This window comes from Malus domestica, chromosome 03 (assembly GCF_042453785.1).
Source record: "Malus domestica chromosome 03, GDT2T_hap1".
NCBI classification, from domain to species: Eukaryota; Viridiplantae; Streptophyta; class Magnoliopsida; order Rosales; family Rosaceae; genus Malus; species Malus domestica.
The window spans coordinates 28,906,874-28,929,051 of record NC_091663.1 but is presented as its reverse complement, the minus strand read 5'-3'; the positions used below and the strand labels follow the sequence as shown (position 1 = coordinate 28,929,051).

The 22,178-nt window shown below is 35.9% G+C and overlaps 1 protein-coding gene and 1 long non-coding RNA gene across 2 annotated transcripts; both read right to left on the bottom strand.

Moving 5' to 3' along the window:
• Positions 1–3,139: 3,139 nt before the first annotated feature.
• Positions 3,140–7,445, bottom strand: LOC103429813 ((-)-alpha-pinene synthase-like). The gene is made up of 7 exons (XM_029100201.2): positions 7,221–7,445; positions 6,723–6,999; positions 6,259–6,634; positions 5,758–5,976; positions 5,497–5,635; positions 3,772–4,020; positions 3,140–3,609 (listed from the first exon to the last, which is right to left on the bottom strand). Exons 1-7 carry the CDS (start codon positions 7,344–7,346, stop codon positions 3,313–3,315), a joined length of 1,683 nt encoding a protein of 560 aa, XP_028956034.2. The 5' UTR covers positions 7,347–7,445; the 3' UTR covers positions 3,140–3,312.
• Positions 7,446–20,412: 12,967 nt separating this feature from the next.
• LOC139194262 (uncharacterized) lies at positions 20,413–21,337 on the bottom strand. The gene is made up of 2 exons (XR_011579023.1): positions 20,784–21,337; positions 20,413–20,684 (listed from the first exon to the last, which is right to left on the bottom strand). It is a non-coding gene; the product is annotated as an uncharacterized lncRNA (long non-coding RNA).
• Positions 21,338–22,178: the final 841 nt, after the last annotated feature.

Here is a 22,178-nt window from a genome sequence, read left to right as displayed (position 1 = left end):
AAACTTGCGACAAGAAATACGGAGTATTAAAATAAAAGAACAATGAAGAATGAGAAAGATGAAGAACTAGAAAGAAAGCTTATACAGAAATGAAGCTTCTGTATTTTTGAGAAAAATGACTAACTAATTACATTTGTGAGTTATAGTTCTAATTATAAGTTGGCCTAACTCTTAATTTCTTGTGTAAGAGGTGGTGGTGGTGGCGTTTCTCATGTCGAAGGTTTAAGAGGTGGTGGCTAAATTGCTATACATATAAGCTTGTGTTTTCCTTGTCACTAGGAGCGTGATGCTTTTGGTTTGATACGTGGAGGGAATTCCAGCAGTTGGTTTGTTGGATCAAGGTTTATGACTCAAATGGGTTTTGTAGGATAAATACTTTTATGATGCATAATAGATTATCATTTCGCCGTTTCGTACCAATTATATAATGCCACATGAAAATATATTATCTTATTTTTGTCACGAGATGTTATAGGCGGACTGTGAAGATTAGGATGTTCTTGGGATCTCTTTCCATGGCATTACCCCATTTTTCATGAAAGTAATAACTTTTTATTTGTTCTTCATAAATCAATACCCCCAAGGACAAAGGTCGGTGTGGGTCACAAAGGGTTCACTAGGTTCGTAGCCCAAATGCTGAAAATGTGAAGCTGTAGCTACAATCCAATGAAGTCCTGTGAAAGAAAGAAAAGAAGAAGAAAGGGCTTTTGCACATAGTGTTCATTAGGTTCATAGCCCGAACGCTGAAACTTTGAAGCTGTAGCTAAAATGCACTGAAGTCTTGTGAAAGAAAAAGGAAAAGAAGAAAGGGCTTTTCCACCTTGTGTTTTTGCTTTAAGCTTCCCACTGGGATTCCTCTACAATTTGTTCCCCTCTCTTAATATTTTGATTCGACATTTCATAAATCATTTGTTTATTTTATAGGAGAGATCTTGACGGAGCCGAATATCGATAAGTTAAACGCTTTTAAATACTTGAGTCACAAACTCTTCACAAAATTGCTCAAACTTACGACAAGAAATACTCAGTAGTAAAATAAAGCTTATTTTTAGCTGCACTCTCTAGAATTCGATTTCAATCTTACTTTGCTCTCTGAAATTCAAAAGTTGTCACTTTGCTCCATAAAACTTGATTTTGATCCTACTATGTCCCCTAGAACTCAAAATTCGCCACTTTACTCCCTGAATTTTTATTTTAATCCCACTTTACTCTCTAAAACTCAAAACTCGTCATTTTACTCTTTGAAACTCAAAATTCACTTTACATTATTTCTATTTTTTAAATAAGTTCATCTCTTCAAAATTTATAATTGATAATATGCCAAATTTCTCCTGAAATAAATAAATAGTAAAAAGAACAAAACAAACTATTTTCTCTCTTCACCATGCACCGCCATTAATAACATAACAAATAACAAAATCAATGAAACCAATGATAAAAGGTGGCTGGAGATGGAGGCAGGGGGACAATGATTAGAGAGAGGGAGAGAGAGGTCAGAGAGATGAAACTCATTGTTGAATCTCACATCTGTAAGAGGAAAAGAGGAAAAAAAATCACTTTTAAATAGGATTGTCTCACTCTAAGTAATACCGAGATCACCTGATGGATTGGACATGTAATAATTACTAAGTTGGGGATAGTATCAATGTTGGTGTAGTGGAACCTTCGGCCGGTCGACCTGAAAAATTCAACACTCATGCATTGTTTTTTTTCTATTTTTCTTACTTTTTCTTTATTTTAATATGTTCTACAATATTTGGAAACTATTCTTTTCTTCTTTTGTCGCAATCTACATTGCATTTAATTGGATATGTGAACTTTATTCTTGTGCCTCGTCAATCATAACTTATAAGTGTGCCCTAATTATACCACATAAGTAAACTTAACGGTTATTTAACGGAATACATAAAAAAAACCCAAAGTGGAGTGAATATTGAGTCTCAGGAAGTAAAGTGTCGACTTTTGAATTTCAAGGGACAAAATGTGGTCAAAATCAAGTTACAGGGAAAAAAAGTAGCGACTTTTGAGTTTCAGGGGATAAAGTGGGATCAAAATCAAGTTCCAGGGAGCAAAGTAGTGACTTTTGAGTTTCAAGGGGCAATGTGGGATTAAAATCGAGTTCCAAGGAGCGTAGCTAAATATAAGTCTAAAGTAAAAGTACAATGAAGAATTAAGAAAGATGAAGAACCCAAGAAAGTTTAGAGAGAAATGAAGCTTCTGTATTTATGAAAAAATGACTAACTAACTACATTTGAGAGTTGCAGTTCCTTATATACTTATATACTGAATACAATACAAGCTTACATGTAATTAACTAACCAACTAATAAATTACTTAACAGCCTCACAAATATTGTAACGACTTTAACGGGAGTAACTGATAGCCTGTCAAAAGGGTGGGATGGGCTGGGCTTTTGAGCAGTGAAGGGATAGGGAAAGTGGTTGGAGTCGTTGAACTTGGATTAACTAGTCCAACGGAGCTGACTGTTAGCCCTCCATTTGTTGGTCCGCAGATATAGAAGTAGAATCAATATAATTGTTAGCAAGTCCTAACCTCTAGGAGACTAATTGCGGTTATAATTAATTGACTTTTTACTTGTAATTAACCGGCAAGGTGAATGGAACATGGAACATCTTCCAATAGTGTAAACATAAGTGCTAATAGACTAAAATCTATTTGATTAAAAGAAAATAAACAGAACTGTCTCGACGAATAATCTTCATTTTTAGCTCACTGAATTTGAGTTAAATCCCCCACATATTATTTATAGGGCCATATATAATCAGCCTAGGTACATGTACATCAGTCACAACAAGTGGTATTTATGTTGAGATTTAAATTGGGTGGGAGGATGCGAATACCATGATTAAGTTTGCAGCCAATATAGGGGATCTTTTCATTCCCCTATTTTTTTTCTTTTTTCTTTTTAAAGGGGACAACTGATGACAAGCCACGGTTATCCATCATTTTTCGGAAGCCAAAAAGACTTACATAGGTATTTCAGTCTCCCCCTGACCTGAGTGCTGGTAAGTGACAACCATATTTTAAGGTGCAGTAGCAAGGTAACTGACAACTAGTTCATCAGTTTGTCATGAGGTAATATAGCAGCTAGGGTTCCGGTGCGTGTTCTGCTCTCTGATTCCATTAAACTATGTTTTATTTTTAATATATGTTGGTAGAAACATTATTACACACATTTGAAACAAACCAACCCAACACTCCTAGCAAACGTTTATTCCAACGACACCAGGACAACGTCGGACCTAAATGCCATTTTATTTTCGCGAAGAACAAAAGAAGGATTCTGCCAACTCATGTAATTGGCACTGGATCAATAAAAAGTGCAGCAATAATATCCTTCACCACTTTACCAACACGAGTGTAGCCATCGTCACCTTTGTAGAGGAGATCTACTACCCTTGTTAAATTGAGAACACGCATGAGGACGGGCATTGGCACTGCAGTTGATCTGTGGAGCTCCTCGTTTATATCCTTCCACAGATTCACGACTTGTTTGTTAAAAACCTTGATCGTCTCTTGCTCCGACACCCCATATTGCTTCATGTAGCAATCAACACTAGAAGCAACATGCCCTCTCTCTTGCTCAAACTGCAAAAACATAGATTTTCAAAATATCACACTTGGACGTAAGTTTATTACACTACTAACGTTGAAATTACATAGTCCTGATACTTTTTTAATTATTAAAGGGTACCATAGAATTTGTCAAAAAGTGGATGTAATCAATAGGTACTAGAAGCTGCTGTGTACCTTGGTCGTAACCATATCATCTATGAACCTGAAAAGGGTTGTTGAAGCTCTAACAATTTTGGCGTCATTGAAGAGCCACTCAAATGTCTCCTTGGTTACGATATCTCCCATACCAACCAAGGATACGGTTGAAAGCATTGGGTAGCCAGTAGACACAATAGCAACAGCCAAATACTCCTCCATAGTTGGGGTGTATCCTTCGTTTAACCATTTAGCCTCTTCAAAGTACGCTCGAGCAACACATTTCAACTACACGGGGCATGTGTACGTAGTTAGTAAATCATAGTAACTAACCCCATAAAAAATATGGTAAATTACAAAAAATTAACTTAACTATTGAATCATTAATAGTTTCATATCTCGTTTTTAAAAAGTTTCAATATTATACCTTATTTTTGAATTTGTTACAATATCATACCTTCCGTGAGTTGACTGTCAGTTGCTTAGTTAAATGCTGACGTGACATGAGACGGGATCCACTTTTTATTAAAAAAATATTAAAAACTTAAAAAAAAGATCATTTAATAATTTTTTTTAAATATTAAAATAATAATTAATTTAAAATTAAAAAAAACACCATCAGTTGCGTCCCCCGCCAAGACCCCCCTCCCTCCTCATCTTCTTCCCCTGTACCCCCCTTCCTGCAACCCAAAAAAAAACCTAGTTCGTCTTCCCCCCGCACCCGCCCTCCGTCCTCACCCACCCTTCCACCCGCACCCACCCTCAGTCCGCACCCACCATCTTCCCTCATCTACACACACCACTCCTTAAATCCACACCCATTACTCCCAGTTTATCAGCGCCCAGGTTCTCCACCCATGGAATTGGCCTGGTGAAGGGGGTTTCCTTCCACCTCACGAACCCGGTGATGGCAGCGTAGATGGGATCTGGGTTTTTTTTTTTTTTTTTCTTTCTGTTATGGGTTGCAGGTGTTAAGGGGAAGAAGATGAAGATGGGGGAGAAGAGAAGAAGGGTGGGGGGAAGAAGATGAAGATGGGGGAGAAGAGAAGAAGCGGGGGTGGGGGTGGGGGAGGGGGGTGGACGAAACTGATGGGGTTGTTTTTGTTTTTTTTAATAAATTAATTAATATTTGAATATTTAAGAAATATTAAGTGATTTTTTAAAAAGTTTTTAATAATATTTTATTATTTTTTTAATAAAAAGTGGACCCCGGCTCATGCCAAGTCAGCATTTAACTGAAAAACTAACACTCAACTGGCGGAAGGTATGACATTGCAACAAATTCGAAGATAAGGTATGACATTGAAACTTTTTAAAGACGAGGTATGAAACTGTTAATGACTCAATAGTTGAGGTAGTTTTTTGTAATGTACCCAAAAAATAATACTATAGTATTAGTCATGACATAATCTACACATGCGAATATCATTTCTACTTAAACTGCGTAATTCTTTACTGAACAATGGATACTGTATTAATATAGGGAATTGTTATTGGCACTCCAAAAATCTCATTTTGCACTCCAAACTTTTTATAATTAGAAAGAAAAATACACTTGTGAAGAGTGCAAAATGAAAATTTTGAAGTGCTAATAATAATTTTCTTAATAAAGTGTCGATATCATTGTCAACAAACCTACTGACGTATTAATATCTATACAAATCCATTCGAACGTACTGCATAGTGCATAGAGAATTTCTGATCATATATGTTTAATTAAAAGTAAGCGTTGAAAGCTATATATGTGCATGTTGGTATACATACGGATTCCTTTGTATAGTAAACTCGGTATGATCTTCCTTCCTTGACCATCTCTTCCTCAATTTCATTGATAACACTCAAAAGTGTATGATAAAATATTTGCATATAGTCCGGGAGTTCATCCAAGCAATTCATATCCCACCTGAGAATTTCATAAACCACATTAATCTTAAGCATATATATAGTTAGGAGTACTTATCTGCGACAATAAGTCACGTTTAAATTATTAAAAAGCAAATACATTGAATTACTTCAGATTAGTACCTCTCAATTGCCCCGGTAAAGATCTCGAGTTCTTTGAATGTAGCATATGCGTCGTAGATATCATCCATCACTGATACCAGGGCAATAATTTTTGTAAGAAACTTTCTTGCTCTATCGTATTGGGGTTCAAAATATACTCCCACTATCCAAAGGTACAACTCCACAATCCTATCTCTTGCAAAAGGCAGCTTCTTTTCAAAGTCTAGTTCTTTCCACCACCTAATCAAAGAAAATTAGTTACCAACTAAAAATACACACACAGAGACACGTATATATGGAGTACTAATTGATAAACATTTTAGGATCAATATAATCCACCACCAAGATCACCGATATTATTTTAATTTAACCATCTATGAGGTTTATCACAAGGGTCTCAATGATATATTTGTAGTGAACTCACACATATAAACTCTATATTATTTTGCTATATTCCGAGACTCTATTCTCCACCTCTAATTGCAAACTCTTTTATATATGCTTACTAATTCAAAGACTTACCTAGTAATCTCACTAAGCTCCTTTTTGTGTAAAGATTGAACCAGATTGAAATCTAACTTTGCAAGTTTCAGTAGAGCTTCGTTATGTGCAGCTTCATCTTGGTAGATTGACATGTGACGCCTGGCACATACCCTCTCTAGATCCTTTTGCAAAGGTCGCTCTAAGGCTTGAGTTGTTTGTTCTGCCAGCTGATAGCTTACATTGGTTGTTGAAGCTGACTCAAGGTGAGTGGTGGTGAAAACAAGAGCCTCATCAAGTATATCTTCACCCCGGACCCCTAGATGTGCTGCTTCATAAAGGCTTAGCATGCCCGGAATGTCGGCAGTTAAGCATTCCATGAATTTGCCATTTGCATCTTTGAACTTGTTGAATATATCTGCTTGATTGTTATAAAAAATGGAGAATTATTAGTTGGCAAAGCTCACTCACATTACTCTAGTGTACATGAATATATTCAAACCTACCACATGAAACATTATATCCGTGTTGTCTTAGTAGCCGAAAACCAAGAGCAACAATGTGAAGATCACCACCAACATCTTCATGGTCATTAAACGTGCCATGCATACGTTCCAGTGTTTCTTCGATTTCACTTGCGAAATGGTACGCCACGCCAAGGCGTTGGATTGCATCGATCAACTTCAGCTGATGTGAAAAATCACTTGCCATAATTTTGAATACTTCACTCCTCACTACTTCTTTCAGCTCGTCGATTTCTTGTTTCTTACGGGCATGAGTTGTCTGCACCAAAAAGAATTTACTAAATAAGTGAAGATAGATTTTATGCAAATTTATTTTTTTGTCGAACTAAAATTGTTATTAGCACTCAAAAAAGTCATAATGCTCTACTCTTTACTTTCTCAATAAGTAAAATGCAGAATAATTTTTTTAGAGTACTATAGCAGCTCCCAACATGCAAATCTGGAATATAAGATCTAGACATGATAATTGCAAGAGATTACAATGTCTTGGGAATCATAGTTGATGAACCGATCTCCCCAAATGCTTGGTGGGAAATTTGCCGTCGGACGAACAATTTCGGGCTTAGCATTTGTCGAAAGGACTCCTGCACAAATTGGGATAGGCATGATATGCTTTTTTTTTTTTTTTTCCTTATCTATCTGTTTGAGCTTTTGCTATGCAAATATGAAAATCATTGATTTTAGGCTCATCTATATATAGGAAAGGAAATGGTCTTTATACTATTTCTCACGTTTCATTGGGCCATTTGATTTGGAGCATATGTTTGGTGTTTATGTCTTCCTTTAGAGATGACAGGTGAACAGATCATAAGGCTTATCAACTATGCATCCATGCTTAATTTCTGCGTTGGAGATGTATTCAAACATACACATACCCACAAATATCACCTAGATCGCACTCAATCTAGCTTTATATGAATGACACGATCTCTTACGACTTTATATGATTCCGAAGTAACAAGTTAAAATGTACTTACCATGTGTCTTATTTATTTTCCTCTTCGATTTTGGCTTAAAAGTGAGATTTGAGAGAGTTAGATATTTTTAGTGTATTTGGATGTAGAAAGATGATTCTGCACAGTTCTGTTTTTTTCATATCCACCCAAAATTAAACGTCAATTATGCACAAGCCTAGATCCTAAAACCATCTCCAACCGAAGGGTCTAAAGGGCCAAAGGGTCAAAAGTAGCCCAAAAATTGTCTCCAACCGATGGCTAGGACAAAGGGTTCGTGAGCCCCACTAGACAAAAAAGGGCCAAAGGGCCAACCGGCTGGCTCAATCCAGCCAGCTAGCCCCAAGGCGGGCTGGATTTTTCATTATTAATACATTTTTTGTCAGATTGTCCTCTTTTAATTTTTTGTTTTTTGGGCCAAATTTATTTATTTATTTTTTTAAATTCCCATTTTTCCTATAAATACCTAAGTCATTTATACACCAATTTTCACATAATTTTCACCTTTTTTTAAATTTAAGCTGTTGTAGTTTTTAAATTTAAATAATAAATTATGTTTGGCCCTATGGCCCTTTAGCCTCGGTTGGAGACGGTTTTTGTCACAGGACTAAAACGAGCCATATGGCCCTTGGTTGGAGATGGAGGCAAATATGGTCCTGTACTATTCATTAAAATATTAGTATCAATATCAATATCTTATAGGGCCATAAAACTAAAATGAACCATCTGACCCTTGTTCGGTTAGAGATGGTCTAACACTCGCTTTTTGTCCCTTACATATTATATTTTTGTTCTCAGAAACAAAATAAGTCAAAAGAGAAGAGATATATTAACAAGAATGTGAGAAAGTAAAAAAAAAAAATTGTGAAAATCTTTCCTTATTAAAAATAAAAATATGTGCCATTATAACACTCGGTCAATCGTGGATCATATCAGATTATTGAATCTTTCCTTATTAAAAAGAAAAATATGTGCCATTATAACACTCGGTCAATCATGGATCATATCAGATTATTTAATCATCTTAATTAAGCAATCGTGGCACTCTGTTCCTTATAAAAATAAAATAAAGAAAGCCTATCTTCAACACAATCTTTGCAATCTTCTAGCATAATCCATGATATTATTGACAATGAACCCAAAAATTGGCAGGTGGATACAAAATGGACCCATTGAAGACAGTGCGCAATTGTCGAATCCTAAAGTTTGGTAGGCGAATACGAATGAGGATCCTCGGATCCTCTTAGTGAGAAATTCAGAAATCTTCAAACTATATTCAATCATTGTACATCACATGATTATAAATTATTTTAAATATTTTTATTTAAAATTAAATATAAATAGTAACCCTCGGATCCTCTTTGTAAGAATTTCAGAAATCTTCAAATTATATTCAATCATTGTACATTACACGATCATAAATTATTTTAAATATTTTTATTTAAAATTAAATATAAATAGTATCTGACAAAAACTGACCGCACAATATACGATAAACGAATACGATTTAAGAATTCTTAATATTCTTACAAAGAGAATCCGAAGAGGATTCTCATTCCGTCAATACAAAATGCACCCATTCAAGACACTGCACAATTGTCGGTCTTTGCGTGCCAAAGAATTATTTATATTTATATGGGAATGGATTAGCTACAAATGAATCCGTTTCGACCTAATAGTACACCATCGGTCCACTTATTTTAAACTGTTAGATGTATAGAAGATGACGACAAACTAAGATCAGATTGAATTTTGTGAAGAAGTTTAATAAAGCATGGATTGCTTTTAGATGGAAAAAAACGTGAAGCACGTGATAGTGTAGTTTTGCAATTGAGTCAGCTTATCAACTATGCATCCATACATACCGACAAATATTACCTAGATCGCACTCAATCGAAGATGTATATGATTGACAGGATTTATTTCGACAAGAGAAAATAGAACTGTTATATTATTTACTATCAAGTAATAGCATGTTTTATGTTGAAGAATTCTTTAATAGCTCGTTTAATAATCCGTATTCAAATTAAAGAGTAGTTTAATAAAGCATGGATTGCTTTTAGATGGAAAAAAACGTGAAGCACGTGATAGTGTAGTTTTGCAATTGAATCAGCTTATCAACTATGCATCCATACATACCGACAAATATTACCTAGATCGCACTCAATCTAAGATGTATATGATTGACAGGATTTATTTCGACAAGAGAAAATAGAACTGTTATATTATTTACTATCAAGTAATAGCATGTTTTATGTTGAAGAATTCTTTAATAGCTCGTTTAATAATCCGTACTCAAATTAAAGAGAATTGAATTAAAATGAATTAGATTAAAGATGAATTGAATTGAGGAGGAAACAAAATAAGATTCATGTTAAAGTTGTTTACTATACTAACTGGAATCAAAGTAAAAATGATATTGATTTCATATAACTTGTTATTAAAACTAATTTGATTACTAAACTACCCTTGTATAACATAATTTGTTTTCATGCTAGTTAATGAAATTTAATTTTATATCATACTAATAAATTTCATCACGTAAGATTTTGTGTTAATAAAAAGTATAGTTATTTAATAAAAAAATAAAAATATTAGACCATCCTTATCCCACCCTTTCGCCTAGATGCATCCTCATCCATTCCCACCCATTTGTTATATGATAAAAAAAACTCATTCTTCTTCCCGATCTTTCATCATCCTCATTCCACCTCTTTGCCCAGATGCATCCTTAGCCTTTTCTTTCCCAACTACCCTCATACTTGTTCAAATGCATAGACCCCACGCCTTCCCCTTCCATTCTGATCACTTGTCTTTCTCATTTTTTCTTTTCCAACAGCCCTCCCACTTGCCCAGATGCATAAACCTTCACGATGCCTCTTATCATCCTCAATCAATTATCGTTTTCATCAATAGGTTCTGCAAGCAACCAGGAGAACAGGGTTCGATGGCTTGAGCTGACACACCCCGCCCGAAGTCGAGACGTGCTGGCCGTCACGTGAGAGTGATGTAGCCATGTGCACAAAGCAGAAGCAATAAGAGTAAGGGAATACTAACAACTTAAAACCAAGCAACTAACAATCCCAATTAAGAAAGGATGCTAGTGAGAGTTTAAGTGTATAAATACACTTTCAGAGCAATAAGAGAGTCTAGTTGCAGTCAAGTAGAACAATCACTAAAATACAACACCCGAAGGTGAATCCTACTTTTTCGGATTATGTTAGAACACTGTTGGAGTCCTCGTGGCCACCAAACTCTGCTATCTAAGACCTGGATGGGCGAAAAACAAGTTGAGTGGGTCAGTAAAACACATTTACACGAAAACCTTATTTGCTTTTGAATATACTAACTCCTCGCCGTAAAACAAGTATATGGTTACTTTCCCAGAAAATAGAATACATAAATATGTATATAAATGTATCATTTCAAATCATGCTTTACATATTCATAATCATATGTATGCCATGCCAAGATATAACAAGGTAAGCAATTCAGGTAAGAATAAATTCATAGAAATATAACATATTAGCCTGAACCCATGTGGTAGTTTGTACGACTGAATTCATAGCTCAAAAGTCAATATAGCCAGAGTCACTACAATGACCTATACGGCAATATACTGCACATAAGTCAAAACCACTAATAAAAAGGGTATGTACGACAAGATTGGGTGTAATATAATTATGCTCAATTCTACTCTCTCATAATAACCGGGCGATAAATCGCTAGTCACCTACGAATTGGAACCATAAATAAGGTCTGTACGACAAGACTATGCACTTAAATTGGATCCAATATAAGCATATAGTGTGGGGATGACATAATAAACATGCTTGTACTTCATGTCTCTGGCTAAATCACAATCACCCTAGGTGCAGTTTTATGAGCTCAACATTATTCAATCACATATCACATCATCGATGATTCACATAACCAAACACAACTTACCTAAGCTTACCTGAGCATCCACATCACATAAAGCTTCACATTCCAATTCATGTACGAAATATAAATTCATATGCATGGCATTTAAATCGCATTTCCTTTAAATACGTTTTCTGGGAAAAACGTCAAGTATATATATATACAGAAAATAACTGCCCACTCACAGATATGTCGATGGGTCGTAGCCCCTGAGCCTCGATTGATTATGCTCGTCCTGAGAATAGGCCTCACCTATAAGCGAAACAACTATATAAACGTTACTTTAATGCACATATACCAAACTATGTAATAACTTCTCATACATAGCTCAAATTGGGTATCTGAATATACCACAGTGACCTACACAACCTCATGATCATCTCCATATTTTTATAATATTTTTCCGACCATCCACGCACTAGCCAAGGCACGGCAATACGCGCCGCCCACACGCGGGCACATGCTAGGCACGCTGACGGCGTCAGTTAACGCCGTCAAGAATATTCCGTCAACTTCTAACTGTTACCATTAAATCTAACTAACGGCCTTGGAATATTCCGTCAGACTTGATGGAATATTCCGTCGTCTTCAACCTTAGGACTCCGGCGACCGTTGCCATCACTGGAAAACTGAGGATTTTTAGAACTTTGATTTCTCACTCGTTTCTTCACCATTTTTCACGAAATTCATACCAAAATGAAGCTCTTAACTTGTAGAACACAATCATACTAATTTAAAGCTCTAAAAGTCACGGGATCTCACCGGAGAATTCCAAGAAAAAACGGCCAAACTTCGTCCACACGATCCCGACGTCCAAAACCTTCAAACGAAGTACTTCGAGCTTCCTTGGGACCTCACTAAGCTTCCTACAAGCTTCAAATTTCCAAAAACATCCATAATTACGTGTGCATGAACAGTGCACAAATCGGGGGTTATGAAAAACTAGGGTTTTTGAAGGTATCTTTACCTGAAATGGGTACCAATCAACTCGTTTGAGCTTCACGAACACAATGGTGCCAACTTTGACCACGATCCGTGAAGTTTCAAGGGTTTTGGGTGTTTGTTCGTATGAGTTCGAAGGAGAGAGAGTGAAACCGAGAGAATGTGCACGAGAGTGAGAGAGAGAATGGAGGAGTGATCTGTGGTCCAAAATAGTCAACAACCCACAATACACCAAACTCTAATCCTAATTGGTTCCAAATAATTAGGATTTAAGAATATTGGTCCAAAAACACAATTAAACCAATAATACAACTCAACGTCCAGGGGTAATTCCAACTTTTCACACCTCTGATAAATAATTTCTGGGACGGGCTGTCACATGAGCCCTTCAATGGAAATTGAAGGGATTGGAGAAGACGGATATAGTGTATGCCTGCTGGTGGTGAAGTTGTAGATTATTTTGTATTAAGCAAAATTATAGGAGGACAATCTCGAAAGAAAAGTTGTATTCTGGATGGCCTCCAATATCCGGAAAAGAGTTCTGGAACCCAAAAGGCGCATGTATTATGCTATCTATACTTATATGGGAATGGACTTAGCTACAAATGAATTTCATTGATATTTACAGTTTAATTAGCTTGCAGACAAGTTCTTGAATAAGTAATTTTTAGTTTAGTGATGAATAGATTATTTATTTCTCACTTATAGGCATAGATATTTGACTTTTAACTTAGGTTAAGACAACAACAATTTAGACGTCAATTGGCCTATTCCAAATATACAAATTACCAAATATTGATGTAACTTAGTTTTGATATTTGTAAATTCATCATTCCAGCTAATTTTTCAAAAAATCAATCCGAGATAAATTAAGAAAGTCTAACAGTCTTATGCGCATATGATGAGTTAACTACACTTTCTATCAAATGAGCCTTGTTAGGAGCCTCTGCTCACTTGCGACTTAACCCTCTTCGATATGGATTTCTTGAGTTCTGGTTAGGAGCCTTCGTTGCACCCAGCGAGGGTAATCTAGGTTTCCTCAAGCCCTGCTCCGCTTTTTATATATTTTTTTTCTTCCATCGGTTATTAACGAATTCGTTTGGATATCATTTCGTATTCAAACAGGACGGGACGGAACGAAATGAGACAGAATGGGATGGGACATGATGGGACGGAATGGAGAGGGAGCAAAGATACCCTTGGATGGAAACAAGAAGGAAGAAGGAGATGGAGAGGTTATAATTTTGTGTTCTACGGATGTGGAACAAGTCGTTTCAGGGGATGAGGTGGAACGAAAATTCATTCAAAATTTATCCCGTGGAACAACGCGTTCCACCAGTTTTAGGCGCACCAAACGTGGGATTGAACGTCTCGTCCCACTCCATTTCGTCACGTCCCGCATACCACACGGTACCTTGAGTTACTACTAGGCATTTGAGTCTTCTTGATGACTTTCACAAGACTCCATCGTTCCGATTAGCAGCTTATTACTTCACTCTTTTATGCATGGTCTCCACCATTTCTTATGTCTAGGATTTTGCCGTCAGATTTTTTACGCCATTTGTTTCTATTAAGTGAGATTTTAAATATATTTAAAATTCTTATAAATAAAAGTAAAGTCTGCTAACACATATGGATTCCAACTCTATTAGAGTGTTGGTATAAATATGATATATAAAAAGGATAATGTTAGAGAAACCAAAATTTTAAACCAAATTTGCAAATCAAATTATGTGTCACAAATAGGAAATAAGCACGTTAATCAACAATTAATAATCCAATCATCTACATCCACATTATTGATTTTACAAAATTTAGTTTAACATCTCTAATATTATTCATTAAAAATATAATAAAAATAGCATTTTTGAACGTATAATGGACAAAAATAAGCAATGAACACAAAAAATAAAAGTGCGTGGGAATATTATTTTTCTTGAAGTCGGATGAGATGTACATGTCATATGAGGTGTGCAAAAGACTTTTGCACCAACATGGATGTCACTTAGACAAATTATTGCAGTCCGTCGATCTTTAAATATTATAATCTTCACATGTCACTAAGACAAATTATTGCAGTCCGTCGATCTTTAAATATTATAATCTTCACATGTCACTAAGACAGATTATTGCTGTACGTGGATCTTTAAATATTATAATCTTCACATGTCACTAAGACAAATTATTGTTGTACGTGGATCTTTAAATATTATAATCTTCACATTATGTCAGGCAGCATGCTTATGCTTTTTAACTCAATAGGGTTGTTTATATTTATTTTAGAGTTATTTTGGTTGCGATCTCTGGTGAACTTTGTTAAATTGAAATTTATCAAAGTTTTTTTTTATATTTTTTTTTCTTATTTTGTACGTTTCAACATTTTAGTATTTAGGGAGCATTATATATAGCGATAAATTTTTTTACTATATTTCAAGAAACTTTTCTAGTTTTTAAACATGTCAAGGAGAAATAAAAACATAAAAACAATTAAAGCTCAGCCCCAAAACATGGAAACAATGCTTTAAAATACCAGTTATACCCTTAAGGCTTATAGAACCCAACGCTCACAAGTCCAACAAAATTAATATATGTTATAAGCTCAACCAATTATCGCATATTGCTTGCAAACAATTGCTTGAATAAGTAATTTTTAGTTTAGTGATGAATAGATTATTTATTTCTCACTTATAAGCATAGATATTTGACTATTAACTTAGGTGAAGACAACAAAAATTTAGACGTCAATTGGCCTATTCCAAATACACAAATTACCAAATATTGATGAAACTTAGTTTTGATATTTGTAAATTCATCATCCCAGCTAATTTTTCAAAAATCTATCGGAGATAAATTAATAAAGCCTAATAGTCTTCTAAGCATATGATATGAGTTAACTACACATTCTATCAATTGAGCCTTGTTAGGAGCCCTTGCTTCCCCTGCAACTCAAGCCTCTCCGATAGGGATTTCTTGAGTTTAGTTAGGAGCCTTTGTTGCACCTAGCAGGGTCAACGTTTGCTTGAGCCCTGCTCCGCTTTTTATTTTATTTGTTTCCGTCCTTCAGGAATTCGTTTGAGTTACTACTGGGTATTTGTGTGTCTTCCATCTTGAATTTGTGTGCATAAGCCAAACCAGGCTCTCATACTAAATTCTGTGTCACGGGCTCAACAAGTGTTTCTATTAAATCAAACCATGCATCAATAGTTTTTCAACTTGAGCACATACATAAGCTCAACATGGTGGCTTCGTCACGACAGTCCACTCTTTCGGGGCCAAAAGGACTCATAAAGACATTTAAGCCATCCGTTGGCCATCATTGTGTGATTCACCAACAACAAGAATCGAATTCAGAACGTGCATTGTGAAATACAGGTCTGGAATTCGTCTTCAACCGCTGAACCACCTCATAGTGATTTAAGTGTGGAGTTTTTAAATTTAAAAAAAAAGAAAAAAAAAAAACCACTCAGTGTGCAATTAGAAGTTGATCACTTATTTTTAAAACTTATTATTGTCGTACTCGTCCGACGTGGTGAGACTTCACTTAACATCTTTCTTGGCTTGGCTCGTATTGAACCAACCTTGCACCAGCAATAATTTGTTTTATTAACACGTCACATGATTTTGTTTTCGATAGACTTTGATATCTCATACAAACAACCAATCGGCAAAAAAATTAACATCAAGCAAAAGTAAAACGCAAAGAACGCAAAGATTTATTGTAGTTTGCCAAACTCTTTTAGCTTTATAAGAAACCGTCATGCGCCCTATTCCATGGTTACTATTAGTCATGGAGGAAGTAAGCTTCAAAAAGTCGTAGAGATAATATCATATGTTACATGTGTGTTTGTCAACGTGCACATGTAGACTGATAAGCTCTTGCTTAAAAATTATCTAATAAACAACTCGGATAAATCAAGATCTTCCAGATTCACCATCTATGCTGGAAAAATAACAAAATGATAAAAAAAAAAAAAAAAAAACATTCCACTAAAAAAAAGTAATGAAAGGGACCCAACTCCATGGAAATTTTTGGAATAGATTGTGTGAGAATGTAAGGTAAAATAATCTCATATTGGTGAAAGGAAAAGCTTTACACGAGCTTATAAGAGGTTGAACCACTCCCTCTATTGTCAATTGGTTTTATGGTGAAACCTCAACTTTCTTCTTGGTATCAGAGTAGGTTGGCTCACGTGTGAAGCCCAAAAGCCACATGTGCTCCACGTCACTCCGTTCATGTTGTTCATGTGTTAGGCCACGTCACTCTGTTCATATTGTTCACATTTAAGGCTTGAAAATTCGCCACACATGAGGGGGCGAGTGAGAGTGTGAGGTGAAAGAGTCTTACATTGATGGAAGTCAGCCAAGGGACATTGTGAGTCTTGGCCAATAATGCGTTGTTTGTAATGTGATCGAGTTCTAGACGGGGTAGGACTATTTGAGGGCCAGGTTTGGATTCTGGATGAATGGATCAATATTGGCTTTTGGATGAAATTTGAATTAATTGCATAACAAGTCTAGATTTAGAATCTTAGGTTCTAATCGAAAAATGTGAGGCTCGGCGATGGTAAAGTTTTGGTGCAAGAATGATTTGTGAGGAAATTGAAGATAATTTTAAGTCTATCAAGATTATTCCAGGGAGTTGCAATACTATCAGAGTGCGTTTGTTGCACCGGACTAATTCGGACTGGACTAGCTTCAAGGATTAAGTTGGACTGGCTTAGACTAGACTAAGCTGGACTAGCTTAGTGAAGCGTTTGGTATAGTGTCGAACTAAGAAGTATGATTGCAATATTAAAATATTTTATATTAATTTAATATATATTAATAAATATTTTATTATTACTTTATCTTTTTCCTTTTTTTTTCTAGAATCATCTCTCCAATCCCTCTCCAATCCTTGTAACCTACCGCCCCTTTTCCCTTTTCCCAATTTTTGTCCTTCCCACCCACTGGCCCTTTCTCTCCCTCCCACCGTCTCTCTCTAACCCAAACAAGCGGTGCAACCAAAGTGATGGCAGAGAGTCTCTCCATTTGCCTCACCAACGATGCAACTAAAATCCCCAATCTTCCTCACCTCCTTCCCACAAACCCATCTCATCCCCCACCCCAAAAATTCACTCAAAATCCCCAACCTTTCTATCTCCATTGAGGTCGTGGTTGAACCTATATACGACTTGGTTCTCGAACTGAAAGTGATGAGGTGTTGGGAGTGGGCAGCGAACTGTGGATTCCCTTATTTTCTTCCTTCTTGATTTCTCTGCTGATTGCGCAGGAAGTGAATTTTTTCCCCTTTTTTCCATTCTTGGTTTTTGCTCTGTTTTTAGAGATATGAAGGTTAGTCTTCAATGGAATATCTTCTGTGACTTCTTATTTCTGTTTTAGAGAGATGAAGGTGAGTTTTCTAGTAGACACGATGACGGAAAGGCGCAAGGGAGGGTTCGCACGACGTTGCTTGCAGAAGAGGGAGACGGGACTAGCAATCCCGTAGTTTTTGGGGGCCTCAGTAAGACCTCTTAGTGAAGCCTTTAGTGTAGGCGAGTCCCGCCTAGTCTCATTAAGACTAGTCCCGCATGATAACAAACACTGGACTGGACTAATAGTGAGTCCAGTGACAATTAGTGAGGACAAACAAACGCCCCCTTAGATTCTACAACTTGAACATCAAGTAATTACTTTAGTCTAAGGTGGGTGGGGAGGTGGCACTGTGCAAGTTTGGGGTACATTTCACTTTATTTATGAAAGTGCCACTGAGTCTCTCTGCCCCCAATTAAATGCTTTTTATATTTTTAAAAGTAAAATAACCTCGTTTTACATATAAAAAAAAGAAAAATTATGGCCGCATGATTTTTTATCAATGGTCCATATGCGTTGATCCCTAGGATCCCCATGAAAGGGATCCGGCAAGTATCCAATTCCTCCACTACCCGCACGTGAGACATATCCGATTTGTTTTCTTGCCCCCACACCATGGGTCGGGTTGGGCCCAGAACTTTGGTCATCCACAGTCTTCTTGTTATTTGTTGCTGTTACTTTTAAAGTTTCAAGGGAAGAAAGAAAGAACATTGTTCTTCTCCTCTTCTCCTCTTCTACTAGGGTTTTGAATCTTGATCTTTTGTTCTTGCTTTTCGTATATAATTGGTTAGTAGTAGTAGGGAATTGTTAATTGTGGGATTCAATTGTTTCGTTTAGATATTTATTGATCTTTCACGTATACGTTAACGACTGACGCTAGCATTTCTCTCAAATAAACATGACTTGAACGGAACTAAAACAATTGAAACGTTGACAAATGACAGAGCGAATGATGCAACCTCAATGCTACGTACCTCCTACAAACGCACATTGGTTTTGATTGGTTAATACCCAATTAATTATTTTAATTAATTTCAACTATTTGGACTTTGGTTATCATTTTTTATGAGAGGAACCTGATGGTTATCTTTTTTATATTCAAACTTCAAATACCATATGTTAAAAATGTAGAGAACAGAAAACATGTCATATGTTCAAAGATGGCGTCCTCAGACTGTAACAACTTAAATGAATAAACCCTAATTAAACTAGTAAATTAGTAAACCCTAAACCCTAAAGTAAAAAAAAGTCAGCATTTTTGTAAAAACCTTTAAGAGCGTATTGTTCTGTTGTCATACGTGTATTGTTTAACAAATGTTTTAAGTAAATTTTTTAGACTGTGAATCTGAGCCACAAATCAAGGGAGCATTATACATAAAGACAAAAAATTTCACTATATTTTAAGGAATGCCTTTAGTTTTCAAACAATTAAAGCCTAGCCAAAAAACATGGAAATAATATGCTTTAGAATACCAGTTATACCCCTAAGGCTTATAGAACCCAGCTCTCACAAGTCCAACAAAATTAATATGTGCCGTAAGCTCAACCAATTCTCGACTATTTTTGCAGAATTAGTTCAATCCGTCCTTAATCATTTTTGCATAATCAGTTCAACCCGTTTTAGACCATTTTGCAAAATCAGTTCAACTAGTTTTTGACCATTTTTGCATAATTAGTTCAACCAATCTTCAACCATTTTTGCTGAATCAGCTCAATCTGTCATCGACCACTTTTGTAAAATCAGTTCAATCTGTTATCGACCATTTTTGTAGAATTAGTTCAACCCATATTCGACCATTTTTGCCGAACCAGTTCAATTAGTCATCAATATTTTTGCAAAATTAGTTCAACTCGTCATCGACCATTTTTTGCAGAATTAGTTCAACCAGTTTTCAACAATTTTTGCATAATCAGTTCAATCCGTCATCGTCCATTTTTGCAGAATCACATCTACCCGTCTTCGACTATTTTTGCAGAATCAATTCAACTCGTTTTCAACCATTTTCGCAGAATCAGTTTAATCAGTGATCGACCATTTTTTGCAAAGATTTTTTTTTATTTAGAAGACAACCAAGAAGTATCTCATAACGTAAAGATAAAAAATATACTTGTCAAAGGATGACTTTGCAAACAAGTACAAAGAATTCAAAGGAGGCAACCTTTTTCTCAGTCATTAACTGAAACAACCCTATAAAAAGAAACAACCCTATAAAAAGAGACAACCTTTTATTCAATCATTAAATGAATGGAACAACCCTATACGAAAAACTAAAGTATATACGAAAAACTAACTAATTACATATAGAAGGTTTTGAGATCACTTGTACCACTTTTAAATTACCCGTGCATAAAGTACTCTTTAGTATTTCCATCCTCCACCTTATCCTTCTTCTCATGAATTTCTTTCAATACTTCTTATACTTCTCATGAGTTATTTTGGCAATAGTACCCTCTGTGAAAAAAGACAACTCAAACATTGCAGAAGTAGCATGGCCTTTCCCTTCTGACGTGAAAAATTAAGGTGGACTTCATATAATTAATTAACTAGTTATTAATGTAATTACAAATATATATGAAAAAGCTAACTAATTACACAGGTTTGAGATCACTTGTCTATAAATACATAATACTATATCACTTTTAAATTACCCTGTTCATAGAGCACTCTCCAGCATTTCCATCGTCCACCCTATCCTTCTTCTCGTGAATTTCCTTCAATTTTGTACTGCTACAGAATTGGCTCCACTACAATCTTTATCAAATCGGATGCTGCCTACACCACCAATTAGAAACCAATCTAAAAAAATCATCAAAATTTAACAAAGTCATAAAATATTGAAAAAAAATACTCAAAACTCAGATGAATTTTTACCTCGTTGATGTAAAATCACACTTTTTGAGGTGAAGAGCCATCCGAACAGAAAATTCAAAGAAAACGCATGAGTCCTGGGAGATTGCTAATTTCTCTCCAACCCGCATCGCCCTATTCGGAACTAATTCCGGCACATCCTGTTCCTCCTCAGTCCGTTTGAATTGCAACTCTATCTCCCTTGAAGTGGCATAGGACGATGGCGATCACAGCACAGGGTTGGTGCTGCGGCAATACACCCTTGCCCAGGACCTTGAAGAAGTCGTAGTAAGTCCCGTCGATAAGCAATGCATTGTCCTTAGCCTCCTGGGGGATGAGCGACTAGAGCTTGTGGACATTAATGATGAGGCAGTAAAAGTTGCTGCGTAGCTTGTGAAAGTATGTCATACCAACTTTATTGAAATACCCTAGATCTGGTGGTGGTGCATGCCTCCGGTGATACCGTGACCTCCTAGATGTTTGCGGTGCTTCCCTATACGTAGACCGGCGCTAACGCCTCTCTTCTTGTGGTGCTTATCAAATTGGATCGTCTTTTCTCTATCTCTTCTCTGAGTTTACGCCTCCTCCACTCACTCACCTAGCTAGGGTTTATGCGCCTCTACCTTTTCAAATATAAGGGTATTTGTGTAATTTACACTCTAGAAAAAAAATACAGTAATGATGTCATCTTACAGATGTATTAACTTTTGTCTCTCTTTGAAATGTTTAAAAAGTAGTGTCTCAATATATAATTAAGAATTAAAAGACCCCTCATGCATGTAAAGAAACTCAGTGGGGAGGGCCAAACCACAAACCCCTTAGACCATCTCCAACCCTTGGCTAAAAGCCAAATTTTTTAGTCCAGAAAATTTGGCTTTTAGCCCAGAAACATCTTTTCTGCTCCAACCCTTCTGCTCTAAAATTTTAACCCGGAATTATTAAAGAATGAACTTAGACTAATTTGTTTCTTAAATCAATTTAAAAATAAATAAATAAATATGTAGATTATTGTATAAATTAATTTTATGAACATTTTAATCTAAAAAAATTTAAATTCCGATAAACATTTGGCATTTAGCCCTGGGGGAAAGCTGGGGGGTATTTGGCCCAGAAATAACATTTGGCATTTAGCCTAAAATTTTAACATGGGTTGGAGAGTGTTTGGGGGGGGGGGGTAATTTGGCTTTTAGCTCAGGTTTGGAGATGATCTTAGTAGCTAATGCCCAGAGGGGGATAGGATATGGGGTGCTAAACCTTCAGCCCGCTTTGGGCTCCCAACCTCGGGGTCGCTCCTTCACCTTCCTCTCCCTTTTTAGTTAAAAAAAAAAAGTATTAAAAATATACTCTATGTATAATTTTTCCTAGTATTTATTACATTTCTATGTTAATTTTTATTTTTAAATTTAAAATTGTTGATTA

Coding starts and splice junctions, on each gene's coding strand:
- LOC103429813 (XM_029100201.2), bottom strand. CDS start 7,346: ATGCCTATCCCAATTTGTGCAGGAGTCCTTTCGACAAATGCTAAGCCC. Junction 5,636..5,757: donor TTTACCGGGGCAATTGAGAG/GTACTAATCTGA, acceptor TGAAATTCTCAG/GTGGGATATGAATTGCTTGG. Junction 3,610..3,771: donor ATGATATGGTTACGACCAAG/GTACACAGCAGC, acceptor ATGTTTTTGCAG/TTTGAGCAAGAGAGAGGGCA.